Source organism: Larus michahellis, chromosome 6, assembly GCF_964199755.1.
Source record: "Larus michahellis chromosome 6, bLarMic1.1, whole genome shotgun sequence".
NCBI classification, from domain to species: Eukaryota; Metazoa; Chordata; class Aves; order Charadriiformes; family Laridae; genus Larus; species Larus michahellis.
Window position 1 is genome coordinate 50,234,243 of NC_133901.1, and position 20,002 is coordinate 50,254,244.

At 42.5% G+C, this 20,002-nt stretch overlaps 2 protein-coding genes across 6 annotated transcripts; both read right to left on the reverse strand.

The window, feature by feature from the left end:
• Positions 1-245: 245 nt before the first annotated feature.
• Positions 246-3,318, reverse strand: CHCHD1 (coiled-coil-helix-coiled-coil-helix domain containing 1). The gene is made up of 3 exons (XM_074590776.1): positions 3,140-3,318; positions 2,451-2,569; positions 246-1,038 (listed from the first exon to the last, which is right to left on the reverse strand). The coding sequence occupies exons 1-3, from the start codon at positions 3,279-3,281 to the stop codon at positions 928-930; spliced, it is 372 nt and encodes a 123-aa protein (XP_074446877.1). The 5' UTR covers positions 3,282-3,318; the 3' UTR covers positions 246-927.
• Positions 3,319-7,995: 4,677 nt separating this feature from the next.
• On the reverse strand, positions 7,996-19,082 carry POFUT4 (protein O-fucosyltransferase 4). Of its 5 annotated transcripts, XR_012587498.1 has the most exons (5): positions 18,325-19,071; positions 16,388-17,013; positions 11,044-11,472; positions 9,853-9,935; positions 7,996-8,041 (listed from the first exon to the last, which is right to left on the reverse strand). XR_012587498.1 is itself a non-coding variant. In XM_074590777.1 (3 exons), the coding sequence occupies exons 1-3, from the start codon at positions 19,069-19,071 to the stop codon at positions 11,325-11,327; spliced, it is 1,521 nt and encodes a 506-aa protein (XP_074446878.1). In that variant the 5' UTR covers positions 19,072-19,082; the 3' UTR covers positions 9,517-11,324. The 5 variants fall into 5 exon arrangements, 1 of the variants encoding a protein (XP_074446878.1); XR_012587496.1 differs by lacking the exon at positions 7,996-8,041 and having other exon boundaries at positions 9,516-10,403; XR_012587497.1 differs by lacking the exon at positions 7,996-8,041 and having other exon boundaries at positions 9,517-9,935.
• Between the last annotated feature and the right edge of the window lie 920 nt (positions 19,083-20,002).

Sequence of the window (20,002 nt, forward strand, 5' to 3'; positions counted from 1 at the left end):
TATAAATGGTTGCATAATTAGTTCTCTGAGGCACTGCATTTTTCTTACAATTAGGTATTGGTCCTAAAAGAAGACGGACCTGCCTGCAGTTTTGTGCAGTCTAGGGAAAAGAAACCAAATCAAAACTAACAATTAATTACACGATTTCTGTATCAGTCCATGCTTGAACTTTCTCTTCCCCTCTTAGCTTTTTTTACCAAAACAACAGAACATTTTGTTGTAGATTACAAGCCACCCAGACAAACAACAGTCTTGCATTATTTTATTATAGTACCGACAACTCAATTGATCTGACATGGCACCATATTTCTCCCACCTGCAAATCAGAGGGCCTAAATCACAACCTTCTACATTAAAGATCCTTACCAACGTATTCTGTATTAACAAGGTATTTTGCTGGAGACTTCCTCCTCATTCTACAGCCTTCTTGTACAGCAGCAGGAATTAAAAAAATTTCAAGAGGAATCAAACTCTGTATGCACACAGGCAGGAGTACAAGTCATGAGACTATTATCAATTTTAAGTTGGCTCAACGTCTGGGCCTGAGCACTTTTTGATAGCAGCTCAGAAGTTAGGCAGGAAGCTTACACATGAGGAAAAGTCCCCCCCTAACTGTTAGAAAATGCACTTACATGCATTCCCACAAGCATTTATTTCACAGTGAAGACCTGACTCCACACTGTGGCTAGTTGAACAACACACTGCAGAAATCCTAAGACCGCAAGACCCAAGAACCTCATGAACAAAGTCAGCTCATGGTCAAGAGGGGTGTTTTTCCACTCTGGAAACAAAGGTGCAGTCAAGATCCACACAGCACTGCTGACAGATACCACTTGCCATCAAACGCTTATTCAAGTCTACTTGTCACTTTTTTTGCCAAAGACTCCAACTTTAATTGCTTGTCTGCAGTCCCTTTAGTAAAGCACATTATACATAACGTGTGATCTGTGGAAACCTCTTCAGGAGCTTGTTCACTTTGCTCGAACTTAAGTTTCCCCTGGGTGACAAGGTGTCCTCGTTTTGATTCTTGCGCTCCTTCTGAAAGAGAAAAAGAAACCTCAAAATATTATCTCTGCTTGTTTGCAGAGTTTACGCTCACCCCCAAAGACTACTACTAATTGTACTGGGAAGTTTCTTTCAGAAGAATGCTATTTCTTTAAGGGACACTTACAATAGCAGTAATATTGGCTCAATAATCACAAGGCTTTCAAAAGCTGATGACCTTTAAGTGATGTAATTAATGACTGACTGGCATCTTGCAAAGCTGATACTCTCCCATATTCTTAGTTAACAACTCCAGTTTTTTTTCTTTTTACTTTCTATTACTCAATTTGATTCTTTGTAATCTACCAAATAAATTGTGGACAATTTTTCATTTGTGCTGCAACAGCAACACAAACAGCACCAGTAAATAACTATTTATTAAATGATGGTACTGTTACTGAAAAAAAAAAAGGAAACCTGTGATCAGTTAAAGGACAAGTTTAGTACCTGTACTTACCTTTAGTCTGCTTTTGAAACTGACTTGATTTCAAGTTTATCATATATCTGGAAACCTCTAATTTCCACACAATATGAAGTATATTTTTCAAGGAAATGTCTAGCCTTCAAAGTCAGAAACAGCCTAAAGGAACTCCTAATCTTCAGAGAATTGAGAATAGCTGTTAACTACCTCATGTATCCTGAAAATTCTGTTTGTTATGAGAATTACTGAAACCACTGGTTATTTGTCTACCACGTTGTCTCCACCCTCACCCCTGCAAGCACAGAACTATTTACAGATTTATGACAGACTGGAATTTGGGAATCCTAACTTACCACTCTCCCCCACTGTCTAGATAATGCAGATATTGGATTGGTAACCCAGTCAGCTATTTAATTTTATGAATCAGAGCAGTTGCGAAAACTTGCCTACACTGTACATCTCCCCAGTTACAATATAATCCACATCTCGCACCATACAAATCATTGTTCTACCTAATAGCTCCAAACTGTATTCTCCCTCATTCAGAACTATCCTGTAATATGGAGAAGAACAATGCTTCATTAGTGCTGAAACTTTATAGATTAAAAACTGGAAGAAATCAAAAGAAGTGGCCTAGGTTAGGGTCAATAGACAGCAACTGAGCTCTACTTCAGGCATTAGACAATACAAAAATGACTGGATGCGACTATTGTTTCATCCTTAGTTATAACATGCCAAACACCCAGTCCCTTCCTGCAGTCCTTTATTTTAATTCTAACTTAATTTTAATTTAACTTCTGCATTCAAAAAGGAAGGACTGCATGTTTGAGCTACATCATCCTCCATCTCTCCTACAGCTCACATGGGTTACACCACCAATCAAATTGTTCCGAGAACATTACTACTGTTGGCACACAAAAAATAACTGGGAGCTTCCTCGTTCCCTACTACTAGTCTTTAAGAACACAAAAGAGGCCTTAATTACTTCTGCCTTTGCCACGCAGTCATAGAACATCCGTATCTCCTCGGCACAAGCTGCATCGTTGAAGTCATTCTGTTTCCAGCAGGCCATCATTACTGACATCTCCGTAATGCATGTCGCCTCTAGAAGGGAAAGACACAACCAAAAATCTCAGATGTTTGACATTTCATCCTAACAGCATCCACAGTGCATAAATTTACAGTTAGAAGTTTAAGATGGGGTAGAGGCAGGTAAGAAAAAACAACATTTGAAGTAAAGATCTCATCTTTGGTTTGTGCAGAGATGTTGCTAGCACAAAGATTAGCACCACCGCAGCCATCTCACATCTGATGGAGTTCTTAAGGTAAATGCTATGTTGAAATGTAACAAAGGATTTTACACACGCAATTCATGTACGGAATATCACAAGATGCAACTTTAGTGTTGTCGCACGAGAAAGCAATCTCTTCTGAAGTACTCATGTGCTAATTCCACGGCACAAACCAGGCCCCTTTCCCCTCTGCTGCCCTGCAAAGGCGCTTCTGAGCGTCACCTCGACCCGGCCCTGACGCACCATCGCCCTTCCCAGGGTGTAGCCGGAGGCAAGCGGGGGGAGGAGGCTGGCGGGCCCCGCGGCGGCAGGCCTACCCCACAGGGGCTGGGGGGCCCTCCCCGCGGCGGGGGCGTTCAACGGCCCGGCGCCACCAACTCACCTCCCGCCTCCTCCCGGCGGTTCGCCACCTTGTTAGCCAACACCAGCGGCCGGGTCGGGCGGATAGCCGGCGGCCGCTTCTTCTGCCGCCACTGCCCGGAGACCCAGCGGGTGACCCAGGCCGGGTAGACGGGCGCCGCCATGTTCTTTGCGACAGGCCGTACGGCGAGCGGGCCCCGCCCACCCGGCGAGCGCATGCGCGCTGCCCGCCCCGCTGGGCTCGGCAGCGCCGGGGTCCCGACCGCTGCGCTGCGGGGACGCGGCTACAGCAACCGCACCCTGCGGGACGCGGCGGTGACCCCGAAACCCAGTGCTTTTGCCGATGGGTCACGTCGTCATCCCACCGCACGGGAAACCCCTCTTTTCGTGGGGCAACCTCACAACCTCCTCCTTCTCCCCGTTTTCCGGCGAAGGCCGTGGAAACTAAACAACTCTCTCACGGTTTCTGTGTGACAGGGAACCACCCAGTAACAACTCCAGCAATTCGCATCTCAAAACCTTCCCTGCAGCAACCCTAACCAACGAAGGGGTACACACACTCCAGCCAGAGCAGAAGAAATCGCGACCGTGTCAGATAACTCAAACGGAACTGGAGGAATTCTTTTGCAACTCTGTGGAAACTTCTCTTGGTGCTTGAAACTCTGCGCTGCTTCGCTCTCAGCCCTCCACCTCTCTCCATTACATACTAACAGCTGGATCTGCCCCGCATTGGTGACTGATGCTCCTACCCTGCCTTCCAAGAAGATCCTGAAACTGCTTCTGCTGAAATGGCCGTGTTGTTCTCACAGCCTCGTACTCAGTAGTGGAGAATCCCCTTGTTCCCAGAAGTTTCTTTCCTAGTGTAGGATTTAAATCCCTGGAAGCCCTCAACTCATCAGGCTGGTTCTGGAGCCCTTATGTCCCCAGCTGAAAATGACAAGTAATGCAGAGGGCACAGTAACATCTGAAGGGCTGGGGTACAGACAGATTTCTGCCGAGTATGAGGGACAAGATAGATGTATAGAACAGAGGAGATGAGATACTGGACTGGGGACATAAAATACTCAGATGCTTGTCGTATAGTGGTCACTAAGTCATCTTATCACTGCATCAGGGCTGCTTCAGGCACCAGCAATTTCCTTTGTGCACTAGAGGACATAGGAAGAATCCGTTTTCTTCCATAGGAATGCTGAACAATTTTTTGCAGTGTGCTCATCACTTTGGATGAAGAGAATATACTGGACTCTGCCCAGTCAAGGAAGTTAACAAGACATTGGAAATTTTGTGACCTTGATTTTAAACAGACCTATACCAGAATATTCTCAGTATCATTATAAGAATTCACTGCATCAGTATCAATACTAGAATTTACTGCATCTGCAGATTTAATATATACTCTGGTATGTCTGATTCTATAATTATGTTTTCGTTATTGTTAATATTTTCTTAGAGTCCAATTAAAGAACATGAGAAGACATTTTCAAGTTAACAAAACATTTCTTTTGATCCTCTTTAGAAGCAAATTTCCATCTCTTTAGGTCCAAATTCAAACAGTCTGGTCTGGAACTTCTGAAACATTTTGGTAAAAGGGGTGTTTCTCTACTTCCATTTTTTCTGATGGGCCAGGAGCTGTTGTTCTACCTTGGCTACCAATAGAGAAGAGAAACAAGCTGGCACCTTCAAATTAGGCTAGAGGGCTTGCATCCTGCAACTCTAAACATCAGAAATCTTGCAAATCCAAGACAGGGAGATGAAGTACTTCTCAGTAGTCCAGTTCATGTGAGGTTCAGCTGCTCTTGGTTTTTTGGCCTCTTCTAGTTAGCCCTACTGATACTCACTTTTCTCTACTCCATTTGCCTGCTGCAATTACTAACTAGACTTGCACAAGAACAATAAAAAGAAAAGACGCAAATACTAGGACATAAGAGAAGCTGAATTGCACTCCCTGTAAATCAGCCTCCCTTCTTCCAAATTACATTAGCTAATGGTGGCAGCATCTTCAGGCACATTCACCTTCAAAAGCTGATCTCTCTTTTAAGCAATTCCAAGAAAAATGGGGGGAAGCTGAGAAAGAGAAAGGCAAGCTACACAAGGAGAATTATAATAGCTTCCTGTCAGTTACTGCTGTCTGCATTACAATCTCTTTTTTTTGGCATTCAGCCTGGGTTTGGAGCATCAGCCTAAGAAACTCCTGAGCAGACAGAGTAACGTATGTGATGGCGTCTGCACAGACCATGCAGAGATGTCTGAAGAAAAACACAAGCATTCGTTTTAAGCGAGAATGTAGAACTACAGAAGAGGTGTGTTACTCAATAGCCAAGTCTCTCTGTAGCCTGTATTTTGTATAGCTGATAGCACAGAGACGCTAATGGATGGGACAGAAGTTCCAACTTTATAGGGACAACGGGAAACCCAAATCCCTCAGCACATTGACAAGTGAACTCCACAGATGTTTAATTGTGGATCCTAAATGTACAAGTATAAAGAACATGTAAAATTCTAACTGCATTTACAACCACTTTACTTGGATGAACAGAGTTAAACCTGAATCCTAGCCTGCATTTTCAGCTAGTCAAAACCAAAATGAACCACAGAGATTAAGCTGTTAGTATTAGATTTGAAAAGAATCTATAGCACAACTGGAATAAGGGCCAGTTATGATGCTACAGTACATGCTATGCCGCAATTAACTATAATGCTAACGATGCTGTAATAAAATACACCCTTAAAATTAGATTGTTGTCTTAAATACCTCTTCAATGGTGAGAAATTACACCATGGATCCTTCGCTTTCTGGAGTAACTATGTAAAACCTCCAGACATTGCCTAAAAAACAGTTAGGGGATGAGGCTAAGAAATCAGTTGTATTGGGAGAAATGAAGAGAGCTGATATCCACTTCTTTCTGAACTGCGTGGATCCAGCTTTCAGGTAAATACCAGCATATTCACCCAAGTTTATCCTGAATGCCCCAGTTTTCTCATACGACTTCCTAATACCCTCACCTACCACAGTTTATTCTCAGCTGTCTCACCCTGACCTCCTTAAACTCCAATTTAATTGGAGATGCCTTAAAAGTTAAGGCATCCCCACTTTAACTTTAGTAGTGAAACTAACCAGTTTGCTAAGATCCCAGGGGGTTCAGACTTACTCCTGTCTGCTGAGCTATTTGGACAGTATTAGCACTCAATGCACATATTAGTAGAAATGCATTCATTCACACAATGACAGATGCAATTTCTTTTCTGACATGTCACCCCCTGCCCCAACTCCAATGCTAGCCTACCTTATCCTGAGCTGTCTCAATCAGATCAGCCACCCTGCATTATTCTGTCCATCTGACTAGTTCTGAGCTGCCATCCCTAATCCCTAACTCCCAGATCTATTCAAATTCATCCCATTTCCACTGCAAATTACCTGATGCCTTCTTATTTGCTCAAAGATGCCACAAAGTATCATGATCTGCTCTGATCCATTCCAAGATCCCCAGAACCATGTCTAGCTGAGACACTTCAGCATTAGATCCGTCTTTTCTGCAGGAGAGAATGTATCTAACAGCATAGAAATTAAGATGCCAGTAATGTCACAGCTCTGGAACAAATCCTACTGTTCCATTCTTCTCCACCCTTCCTAATTCTTCTGCGGGGCCATGAATCTCTCACTGCCAGCTCTTGAGACACTGAATCATAAGAGAAGTGCAGTTTATTAAAGCCTGACATAGGCTTTGGCTCAGCCAGTCATATCACTAAAAGGTTTTTGTCTCTGATTTATTTCAACCTGTCAGTAAAGGTCTCTGGGCAGAATGAAGGAACCTGCCACCCTGTATGTTTCTGATTAATACAACTTCTCAGAAGGTGCCTGGAGATCTATCAACAATCTTAATTAAATCAAACCAAATGGATGACAGCTAGTCATTAAGGGAGTGGCTCTCTTGGGACACTGGCAGAAGAGTGCATATGCAAGGATGGTAAGGGAGGCAGATGGCTGCCTGTCTAACATAGCAAAGCCTGTTTAAGCAGCGATGCCCCTGATGGCTGTGTTTCAATTCAATTTATCCCATTCCTAGTCCTTTAGGAGTTATTTGTTCTTTCATGCCTGTTAAAACTACCCTCTGCCAAGGTGCAAGAGGGGTATTTCTGCTGTGATTCTCCACTGCTGCACTTTGCAGACCATTTCCAGGGAAAGAATCTCCTATTCTCCTTTCCCTCCAAACATAAACATCCATTGTTGCTTGGCTCTCATTCTACTCAACATCACAGAGGACCCAGAGATCATTCAGTTTGAAAACTACTACAGTGACAAAGAAAGAAAAGGCAATCCTTTTTCAGTTCTAGAAATTACCAATGGTAGGTATCAAATTAATATTCTTCAGTGCGGTTATTTGATTCCTAGAAATTGCAGTGCTTGCTAAAGGACAGAAAACACAAGACTACTAGTTCAGTATATAAAACACCCAGCTACTTACTGAAAAAAATAGGCAGCACCTGCTATCACAGTTTTGGCAAAATGAGAACTTTAGCTTGTCCAATGCAACGAAATGGATTTCTAGATTTTTAACCTGTCAGATATTTGTTTCTCCTCTCTCACCTTTTAGAGGGCATAAACTTATCCCAGCTTGTCAAGTCAATTCTGAGACACAGCATCAATAGCATCTACTGGTGTTTCATATGAGCAGTAATGAGGAGATATCTATTTTTAGAACATTAATGCTAGTGAATAAAGCTATCCTGACAGCTTTGAAATCCTCCCTCTCTGGTCACACAGTAAACAGGCAAAATGCATGACAAGCAGTGAAGTCACTCACCCTAGTTCATAGAAGCCTACCAAAGGGTTTACAGAGGTCACCTCCTTATCATCCTCAATATTTGATATCTTTGCTAGAATTCCTGATTAGCCTCAGTTGTGTGTTGTTATCAGTACAGGCACCTGCAGTGTAAGAACTTGATTAAGAAAGATGTTGTATACACTGTTCAGTCTGAGTATCATATAAGCCTTCCAGTAGTTAAAATATGAGTGGTGACATTCAGCCACCATCTAGCTGGTTTGGATTTAAAGCAGTGAAGTGAGAAATCCAGTTAGCATTCAAGACCAGAAATCAAAAATCTTTCCCAAAATATTAATAGTTGCTGCAGTGACCTTCTTCCTTGCCTGCATTCACACCTTGCATTAGTAGAAAGACAACTAGGATCATAAATTGAATTCACTTTGGCTAAGACTAACAGCAGTATTTGGACATTTTATAGCAATCCTTTCAAATGCACTATTAAGTAAATTAATTGCAAACTCTTCAAGGGTATGAGACCCAGCTTCTCCTCCTGCCTCCAAATAACAGGAGAGATATGAAAGCAAAGCCCTGATGGTAGAACCGCCTTTATTCAACATTTTGCAGTCCTTGCTGTGCAGAGAAATGGATGTCATGAAGGTCGGTCAGCAGCCTGGAACAAAACTGCAACCACAACGCTTTAGCCAGCTAGGGAGGATTCCCGCCTTGCCCGCCCCTGAGGATTTTGTCTGGCAGCTATACAAGTTACTCATACTACGCACTGGAAGAGATATTTCAGCCTTAATTCTTATGCACCATGTACAATAAGTGAAACATTTGGTATATTAATATAGGCAATAGACACTGTTTATAAATCATGGACATACTGCGAGATATAGAAAATGATAAAGGTAGCATGATCTATTACTACAAAAAAACCTCTGCGGACACAAGATAAATAAGGCTTGGGTGAGCATCATGGCTGTGAAGAATAGTAGCTGACACTCATTAACTTTTGAGAAGTTCACCACCTGTAAGACTGTAAAAAATAGTTAAACCGAGGAAGACACTAAGAACTCAGAAGAGAAAGCTATAGAAACTGGCTCATGACTCCTAACTACAAACTAAAACTTATACTTTGAAAATAGGAATGAACTTTGACATGCTTTGAAAGATACATTCAAACACACTTTGAAAGTAGGAGTAACAAAAAAACTTGTTGACTGGTGACTGTAATATACTGAGTACAGATAATAAATAGTGGTGAAGGAATACTTGGATTGTGAACTAGCATATTAATGAATCAGGGTCCCAAGGAATTCTTTTTCTCTTGGTTTGCTAGCTACTCTTAAGTTTGTACCACCGTATCTTCAATTCTGTTGTTAGCTGACAAACATGCTCATTTTGCTGAGTGGGAAGGCAAAGTGAGGCTTTAAGACATCACTAATGAAGAACTAAGCGGTGCTATGATACACACGCTTACATTGGCACTTCCTCCATTTCTGCAAGGACAATACATTAAATGTAGCAGGTCTAATTCGGCAAGAGCAGACAGATTATAACAACTACCTGGACTTGGTTATAAACACCACACTTCTAGAAAATCTACTTAAATTACAGGATAAAATAGCAAAAGCAGGATGTGCTTGTACCTACTTCTTATTTTTTATGTTTGGTACAAAAAGCAAGATCAGAATTTCTCCTCCTGACTATCCCACCAAGCACTTGAGTAAGAAAGGGTTTTGAGATATAGCTAATTAAGAGAACCATGCAATCAAAGAATACTGAATGATTTTCTATACAGAAACATGAAGAGAATCTGAAGTAGTTGAAGGCATTAATTCAAACAATTTATTTAAATATCATTAAACTGTTCAGTAGAAGTTGATATTCAGATATAAAGCAGCCTTAATTTGTTTTATCTTAATTTACTTCTCAAGCATGTTGTGGCCACTTCAATCCTAAATACACATACCTGTAATCTCAGTCTGAATTGAGTAATCCACTTTCACAATTAATTCAGATATATTGACTTAGGTATTCACGTCTCCTGAGTAACTGAAAAAAAGGAATGTAAACTGATGAATGCATTTTAGCTGAAGAACTATTTGTTACTATTATTACAGAACAGATATAAAAAAAGCAGTTTTCTCCTAAAAAAAAGAAAAATCAAATAGAGAAATAAAATCCCATTATACCATTAAAGACATCACTACAGTGTGGCCATATTTACTTGTGCTTTTAAACCCATCACACTAAGTGAATTAGTCTCCCTCCAATACAAGATCAATTATTTCAGAAAGGTATCAAACATGGCAGGGAACAGTAGACTTTATTTATATCTGTAAGAGATACAGAGATCTATCCACATGTCATCACTTACTTTTAGGAACTCCAGTCACAGACCAGGATCATACTATGTGTTAAGATTTGGTAGAGATACAAAATCGTTTCAGTGTACCTGATTCTGATCATCCACTTCAGCATAGAAAGCCAGCAATGTTTGTATCCAAACTGCAGAGACCACTGGAAAGGCACCATTGCAAGAATGTATTTATCTTTGCAGAAAGTTGCAGATACTCAAAAAGAACAAATCAAAGGCCTCTGAACTGCTGGCATTAAAGTCAAGATTACAGCTGGGATTTCAGATTTGATGGAAATTTAAAAGAACCAAAGAATACTAATTTTACTCTAGTGCTACACAATACCAGGTAATACACTTGCTGGTGTGAAATACTTTGTTGAAAGTTGTGAATTAAATAACTTAGTCTCTCATCCCATTGTATGTATCAACTGGAAAGTTAGCAAATGAGGAAAATTAGGCAGCGAGTTAAGTGACCTGCCCATAGCTATTCAGATACCCTGAAACGTAGGAGTAATTGAGGCATGGTTACTTGAGGAGAAGAGACTTTATTGCTGCAGTTTCATAAGGCACAATTGCTCTCCATAGACATTTGTCTTTTGTAACTCCTTCACTGGAAAAGCTATTTGTTAATAACAGCTAAAAGTACACCTTAATGAGGAAAATAAGTAACTGATAAAATACTTATAAAAAACGATTACTATTTTGGAGATTAAAAAAAATCCCTGAAATAACTTAGGGCATTTGAGCAAGAGTCTGAAGAGGTGTTCCTCTGACGTCATGTAAGCCATAAGGAAACTATACCAAATGCAAAAGGAGAGTAAATTCCTCTTCTGCCTCGCATGTTGACACCTGCAATTCAGGAGTGGCTTCACATCACAGAGCTGAATTCAAATTAAAGCAGTTGCTAAGACCTCCACCACTGAAATCCAATCATAACAGAAACTCACTCCCTTTATGCACCAGAAAAAACAGTTTCTGTGAGAGGTTTTTCTTCTATTTCAAGGCAAACATTTGGAGCGAGGTAAGAATTCGCAGTCTCAACTTTCAATGCACTTTTCAAATCAAGCTTTTACAAAGATGGGTCAGCGTTGCCTCGTCCTCTTGAGAAAAATCTCATGCATATAGTCCCAAAATCTTCCCTGATGTGACTCATTGCGATGAATCATAGCAGTGAGGGCCTCACCCTGATCAAGGCTTTGCCAATAATCCTGCAGCCACATCTCTTTCCAACTGAAACAAAAAGAGACACCACCATAAACCATTAAAAAAACAAATGAGTCTGCAGCTGTAATAGCGCTTGAAACATTTTTTTTTTCTTTCACACAAGAGGAAAACAGGCCCAGAGATAGTCATGACAAAGCATGCTGTTACTGTGCCATTGTGCTCCAAGTCATTTAAAGAAACTTGCTATGAAAGTTCTCTACGGAAAATATACGTTCAGCATTAGCTTTACAACATTCTAGAAATATCAGCATGCAACTGGACTGTTAACCAAAAGGACTAAATTATTAAGTGTAGAGAATAAAAACTTCTATTAAAACAAAATCTAGCACAGAGTCTCTATATGATTTTGGGAATAGCCTTCCACGTCCAGTACGCGTATAACAGCCTAAAAAACAATATTTTTTTTTCCAGATAAACCATTTAAAAATTAGAGAATGACACCTACTCATTACAAACTCGTGTTATATCCCTCAACCATGACTCTATCTCCAGACCATGTGGTTGAGTATACACTTTCTCTTTTACAATGCAAAAGTTCTTAAACTTTTCACAGCCCAGACTACATCACTGCAACTTCCAGCAATTCCCTTTCCATTCATGATCATCTGGACTACTTCTCTCATTCATGTTATATCAAGGTATGACAATAACTTATTTATCTCTTCCCTGTTTTATCTGCTACCCAGCCACATAAGCCCATCACAGATTTTAGAAAGAAGGACCAAACATGATACTCTTTTTCAGCTGTCCATATGAGTTACCTGATACTTGTTAACTTACACACAGGGCTTTTTGCTTCTTCTCCCTCCCAATCACAGAAATAAGTACAGTGCCTGCTGCATTCACTCTATACATCATATATTAAACCAAGCACAGCTGCACTACCCAGAAGCAGATTTCACCCACTAGTCCAGGAAGCCCAAAAGGAACGCACAACATGTCATAGTCGCTTTCTTTGTAGAGCACTATACAACTTGTATCCCATGGGAATTAGTGTTTGGTGGTCAACAGCATCATCTGCGGTGGGACATTTCTGTAGCGTACACCAAAAACCTCAAAATAAACCTTTTAAGATAGATTACAATGTGAAGGATCATAGACAGAGGCTTACTTCTGCATTAAAAAAAAAAAAAAAAAAGTCTGCCAAAAGGTTCCTTTCTAAAATGCAGCACTTGGACATACTGTGAGATCACTCTGCTTACCAGCTAAATTAATTAACCTTTGTTCAAGGACTGCCAAGATGCATTACTTGTTTTTTTACAGCATTGAATAATGGCATATGTTAGGAAAATGAGTATACTTGCATTAAGTACTAGACACAAGTGGCAGTAGGTAACAGAAAAAATAAAATGTTTACCAGCTGAACTCTATGAAAACACCACTGAAAGGAATTCCAGTATCCAAGTGAAGACTTTTGTCAAAAACATTAAATAAGAATACTTTGGTATTTTTCTTTTTACATTGCTGTTATTGATTTTTAAGAAAATAATTTCACTCTGATTCTGTAACTTGTGAAAAATTGGTACCCCAGGATGATCAGGAATGTACAAATATCCTGAAACTACCAACTACATACACCCTAAATGTTATTACCATGAGATACAGATCTATCTTTAATCCTGGATGATTACTGGATTCTATTGCAAGACACACCTTACTGTGTACATGTGGCAAATCTGATACACTTCTTAGCTGGTTTTCCTCTTGTCATAAATAAACCGTGACTTTGACCTAGCAAAACCAGGATGGTTTGAAAATATTGCTTTATCAAAGGCACACTGGCTTCTCTTTTCTCATGCTACCACAGGTGAAAACTGTTTAGGTAACTGGAAAGGTATTGTCACTTAGTCTTCTTATAGTTACCCTCTCAAACACCCCACTTTTGGAAAATGAATCCTCATCAATGAAACAAATCAAACATTTCACAAACATGAGAGTCCAAGAATAATTGGAGATTCCGGTTCCTACTAAACAGATGCTCTACTCATCACTAGCACTGTAACTCGCTATTTTCTGTGCAAAGCAGCCAAGAATTCAACAGATTATAGCAACCGACCCATAACCTAACACATACAAATGGCTGTTCTACAGCCTTTCTTCTGAAGCTTATTTGGGTGTGAAGCCCAGAAGTCCAAACACAAGTGAGGCTGCAAGCATAAGGATTTAGGAACCACATCACCACACTTAGAGCTAAAGGACAGCAAGGTGAAGGTATAATAATGTGCTCCAGCAACATGTACCTACACAGAGAAAGATTATGATGCAACAGTTCTGTTAATTCAGCACATTTGCCAACCCTAAAAACAAATTACACCTGGGAACAAGGGTTACAGAGCATGCAGATGCACAGGGTAACCATACTGTAATTGGGTACTTGCTCTAAAAAATATATAAACTCCAAATGTCTTTGTTGTTCTCTGAGTTCCAGAAGCCCCCAGAACCTAAAAATCACAATGTACATTTATAGTCACACCTTGTACAGTGCATAATTCTATCACCTGTAACCCCACTAGGCCTGCATCATTTTTCCACCGTGTTTTCTAAAGTAACAAAATACACAATTGACTGTCTCAGTCAATTAAACAGACAGTCATTTAAACTGATCATATTGTTGACATAATATTACTGTCAAACTGACAAAATATGAGCATGTTTAGCTAATGCTTTGGTGGCAATTTTATGCTACTGTCACACCATTTACAATTCTAAGTAATCATCTTCCATTTTGGAGATAGAAATGGTGAAAGCTCAGATGCTTACAAGAGAGAAACCACTGTATCTCACTGGACATCCCCTTCATCACACATTGGAAGGTATAGATACATATCTTTCTAAAGTAGATAGCAGACAACGCAAAAGCTTCCCTGGTATAATTTTGCCAGGCACATCTCATATCTATAAACATGGGGAGAATAACACACCATGGTTCAGTGAAACATGGAAATTTCTGTGGGATGCAACTGTAGCTTGGATTATGGACCAACTGTTCAAAACTCCTTGCTGATGACCACTGCATAGAACGATGGAGTACCTCAGCTTGCAAGTAAGTGGCGTGGGCACCCATGCTGTGCCTTCAAAGGTGTTTCTCTACTGCCATCTGCTGCTCAAGCAAAAGAAAATCTGCGGAAAAGTAGAGAATACTCATAGAATAGGATGCTCCATAGCATGCTACAAGGGAAAAGCACATTTTGTTACTGAAACTGAGAAAAGGTATTACTATAAAAAAGCTCAAATAAATCCACCAACCAACAGAAAACAAAGTATTATGGGCCCTTTTTACTTATAAGCATACTTTTTCAATTAGTCAATACGAGAATTAATTGTACTGTGAAAAATGCTTTTTAGTGACAAATGTTGCAAGTTTTGTAAAATAGGCATTTCCTAAAGAACCTGAATGGCCGCAGGCTTATTTTCCTTTTTTAATTTCAGTTGACCATTTTCGAAAGTGTCCAAACATAGGAAGTAACTCCCCACACTTACAAAATTCTTCACACTTTTTTGTGGATGGATAACGTAATAAAAGACTCTCTTAGAGCTTCATATCCACATGGAACTTAGTTCTGGGTTACAGTACTTGAAATGATGGATTCTACATTTTCAACATACTGTTTCTTCTAACACTTTAACACTCCTAAGCATTCCATTCCTTAGTCTAGGAAATTATTAACAAAGCTGTAAACTGATACAAACTGGGATACAATATATCGACAACTTCCTTCAGGGTAGTGCATGAGATCTTCCCAGTATTTTCAAAAAGTTGTTAACTTAATACTACAGTGGGACTGATATCAGAACATTGAAATCTTTGGTGACAAGATAGCTACGAATATAGGCAAGATCTGCTATGACTGAGGGTTTATCTTTATGATGGTTGTCTGATGGCTTATAGAAAGTGAATTGCATGCATTTGAGTAACTGCCTAAAAAAGACAAATTGTTGCAGGAAACGCAAAGAAAAATTACAAACCTAGGGGATCCAAACGTGTTACACTAGTAATATGCACTACAAAAAGTACACACACTTTCTGTGTGTTTATGAACTGCAAGAACCCTTCCTTCCAGCAACTGCAACTTCAAACACTGTCAACAAAAAACCTCAAGGTTTGGGTACCCAAGCACTGACTTGTTTTGTGCCAATGCAAGTATAAATACTAAGGATAAAGCAAACCATGCAAACAAAACTCTATTCTGCCTGTCAGAAGAGGTCGCCTGAGGGTTGGTGTGCTTATTTCCCTGCTGACAGACCTCAGGGCAGCTCACACTACAGATGGCTAATACTGGGCTCCAGGCCTAGGAGATTCCAGCAACACTAGCAATCCTTGTGCACAAAGGGGACAAGAAACTACTCAAGCCATTCTCTGTCCTGCAAGGTCCGTCTCCTAAACAAATGGGGTGCTGTCCTTCAACACAAGCCAGAATTTCGTCACACAAATTAAAAAAAAAGTCTTGTAAACTATTCTGGGTGAACCTACTTCTGCTCTGAAGTCAACGTAAGTTAACCAGGCCTGCGCTGAACAGCGGCAACCCCATTCTTAATGCAGTACCTTGCTGTGAGGTATAGAGCTTCTTTCACTCAAGGACTACCAAGTGCTTTACCATCACTGTACTGAAAAACATCCCTCCTCCAAACAAGCAAAGAGGCTAAGACAGACAAAGGATAACCACATTGCCCAGGGTCACATGCCATTTATTATGGGTGTCTCACACTCCTCATTCAACCACTAACCAATACCACCACCCAAGCCTCTTTTTCAGCCTCAGTGTTACACAATATTTGCAAAACTACCGTACCACCCACAAGACATAAAGCGTAACTGGAGTTGTATTAAGAGATCCTTTAACTACAAAGCATTATTAAAAGTTACAGCTACTATTATTTGAAGCTTTTTTTTCCTCCAAAAAGCATAGCATTGGTACATTACCTGTCTCCTCCAGAGAGGTCTTCAACACTTCCAAACCCAGGGGTTGGCATAGGACATCCCATGTGCTTGAACTGAGCTATGCGAGGTCTGGGAGCTGGGATTTTCCCACGGGACTTTTTGTGTTCCTGCTCCTCTTTGACTCGGGTGTTCTCGCTGTCACAGACGAAACACTCGAAGCCATTCAGGTAATTGGGCAGAGTCATGTCATTCACACCCCACTCCCGCCTCTCTAAGCTCTCTAGCAAGAACTGGTTTTTGATTCCACCAAGGTTTTTATACTCGAGATACTTCATATATTCCTCTCCATTCTTGTCCAGGAAATCAAGATATTTTGCCAGCTCTTGGGGGCTTTCAAAGTCATCTATAAGAATGATGGAGAGGTTGTTTGGCATCCAGTCCCGCACAGCTGGGGAGCCTCGGTATACTGGGACAGCACCCAGGTGCATTGGACGCCACAGCTTCTCTGTCATGTAGTCGTCACATATGGCATTCTCCAAGGCCAGATGAAACTTGTACCTGGCGATAAAAGCCATAAATTCAGAATCTTCTGTAGTGGCTGTAGAAGTGTCTCTCAGTCGCTCACTGGGAAGCTCACGGTTATGCAGGCATTTCCCATAGGAGTCAACCTAAAATAACAACCGGCATCTTTACAAAGTGATTTGTTTGCCCGGAGCTCATTTTCAGAGCTTGTAGTTCTTGTAAAATTCCTAACTTTGATGAGTTCCTAGCTACCCTAGTTTAGCTTCACTTTCACTACAAATTCTTTCCCTTGCGACTATTCCTAGAGTCCCAATTCTAACAGCTTTAGAGGAAAATGAGTACTCAGTTTCCAAAGCAGCATAAACTATGCTACAGATTAAGGGATGGGGGAGCGCACAGAAAAGAAGATGTCACCCAAAAATGTATTTATTACCAGATAAATCGGAAATCAGGAGGTAAGGAAGGGCACTCAACTCTCTCTATGTTAATTTAAAAGTCATCTTTTTACTTAACAGAGACCAAAAACTTTTCCAAACAGTTATTATACACAGTTTCTGCCAGTCTTAGCAGGCTGGCAAAAAATTTCCATTTGTTAGACTGAGAAAAACTGATGCAGGGAGCTAGAAGAATACTGTCTAAAAATGAAAGACAATATACTTGATCTGTAATCTGCTTCATATTTTGACAATATACAGTCATAGTTTAAAAACTATTCTGTCTTTGCCTCGCTATTGAGTAGACGATAAACCTGCACAATAAATGAATCCCTACTAATAGAAACAGCAGAAATAGCTAGGACAAAGATGTTTCAGATAAAGACTAAAAACACATGGGTTTGGTGTTTGTTTTTTTTTCTAATCTACTATTCTTCATAATTTTAAGAAAAAGAAAAAGCAGTTAACCTTTTTTCTGCTTGAAAGAAACTACATTATTTCAGCTTTTGAAGCTACTCTCCATACAGTACAAACCACCATAAGAATAACATGGTCCTACCACAGCGCAGATAAGAAGCAGATTCTAGAAACACAGCAACCCATCTTTTTATTGCAGGCTTATACATTCAAACAGGAGGAAGGCTTGTAAGTGGACAGCCTTCCCATACACTAACTTTAAGGTCCAGAGATTTCAGCAGCTTCTAGCGCTTGCTCCACAGGACCAAGCTTACTCAGGCTTAGCCCAAGTTGTGGCTGATCCCGAGTCTGGCCAAGTCCACCGCTAACAGCTACCATCAGGCCTACCTACTGGCATGCGGTGCAGTCTAGACCACGCTTTGGGAAGGAATACAACTATTTTTTCTGTCCAGCTCGCAGTCAGCATGCATCCCGCTATGAGTCGCGTCTTGGCTAGAAACAAGGACAAACACACCCCATTAAAAAAAGGAGCTGGAGGGGAGCAGCCGGGCAGGCCCAGCTCCTACAGCAACCCCCTGCCACGGCTTCCCCGCGCACCCCGCCTACCTGGATGTACTTCATGAGCTCCCGCACGTAGCGGTCCCGGTCTGAGGGGACGTCGCAGTGGGACTGCATGTACAGCACCGGGCCGTAGCCCTTCCGCCGCCACTCGTCCTTCTCGGCCAGCGGCACCGCCGGGCCCCGCAGGTAGCCCACGCCGGGCAACCACTGCAGCGTGAGGGGGTAGTCGGACTCCCGGCGGAAGGTGGCCGTGTAGTTGAAGAGCTGGATGCCGGGCGGGTGCGAGAGCAGGTAGTTGTTCATGGGGGACTCCTCGTGGAAGAGCGCCCAGGTCTGGTGGGGCAGGCGGGGCAGCGGCGCCTCGTAGGCCCTGAAGTCGGTGCCGTAGAAGATGAGGGCCTTGGTGCGGCGGTGCCGGGCCACCCTCCGGCTCCGGGTGACCAGGCAGGAGCCGCGCGGGCAGTCGATCCGCTCCGTGTCGCCGGGGAAGTGGGGGAAGAGGCTGCCGCTCCACCACAGCAGGATGGGCAGCGCCTTGTTGCTCCGCGTGTCGTTGTTGCCGGGCCCGCGGTACGAAGCGGCGGCGACGAAGGCCGCGCCCGGCGGGACGGCATCCTGCGCCCACCCCTCCGCCCCACACGGCTCCGCCGCGTCCGCCAGTCCAGCCTCCCTCTCCGCCGCCCCCGGCCCCTCGGCGGCCAGCGCGGCCCGCGCGCCCCAGGCCAGCACCAGCGCCAGCCAGAGGGGAGCGGGCCCCCGCCACCCCGCGCCGCCCGGCCTGCCGCCACCCATGCCCGCCGCCCTGGGCCGGCCCCGCCCCGCGAAGCGGCCGCAAGGGCCCCGCCCTCGGGCGGCGTTCCGTCACGGGGCGCGCGCCCAACGGCCGCAACGGCCGCCGGGGGCCGGTACCGCCCTTCGCCCCTCCCGTCACTTCGTGCCCTCAGCGGCTGCGGCGGCGAGCGGGGCGTCAGAGGGTGCGGGACAGCACGGCGAGTTGGGCTCCTGCTGAGGAACGTGGCGGGGGGCGGGGAACAGAAAACGCATTTTAGTGACAGAACTATGGGTGGTTTTTTCTAATATCTACAGGTTGGTGTGAAGTTCCCTCAAAGCTGTTCTTCTGTACCAACCTTTGGTGTTAAAATAATCTGTAAATGGGAAACGGGTACCTGCAAAACTGAGTTTGGCCTACACTACAAAAATCAAAAAGTGTGCTAGAAGCTAAAAGCTTCAAAATGCATTCCTTAAGAGATAACTTAATCCTAATCACAATACTTATAACCGATACAGACAAAGAAGTATTCTTTGAAGAATCCTTTTTCTTTGAGGAGTGGGGTGCTGGCAGTGCACGGCGTCAGTGGGGAAAGGCCACCAGCCCCATGCCACCCCCCCAGCCCCTCTGCTCACACCAGGACAGAATGCCAAGACATGGCTGTGGCCAGGCAATGCCCACAGGCATGGGAAGGGGTCCTGCCACAAAGATGGCCCCAAGCACAATCTACTCCACACCATTAAAGTACAACACACACAAGGCCGATCATTATTGCAATGTATCAGTTCAGTAGCAGATTCTGGACATAATGTACATTCTGTAGGTGAGTAATCTCAAAAATATTCTACAGAAAACTGAGTGTCACCGGATATTTAGCAATGACTGTCTTGTGCTTTCGTATAGATTGTTGTAAGGTACAATATCAATGTTCTTGGCTACAGTCAAGTTACACTG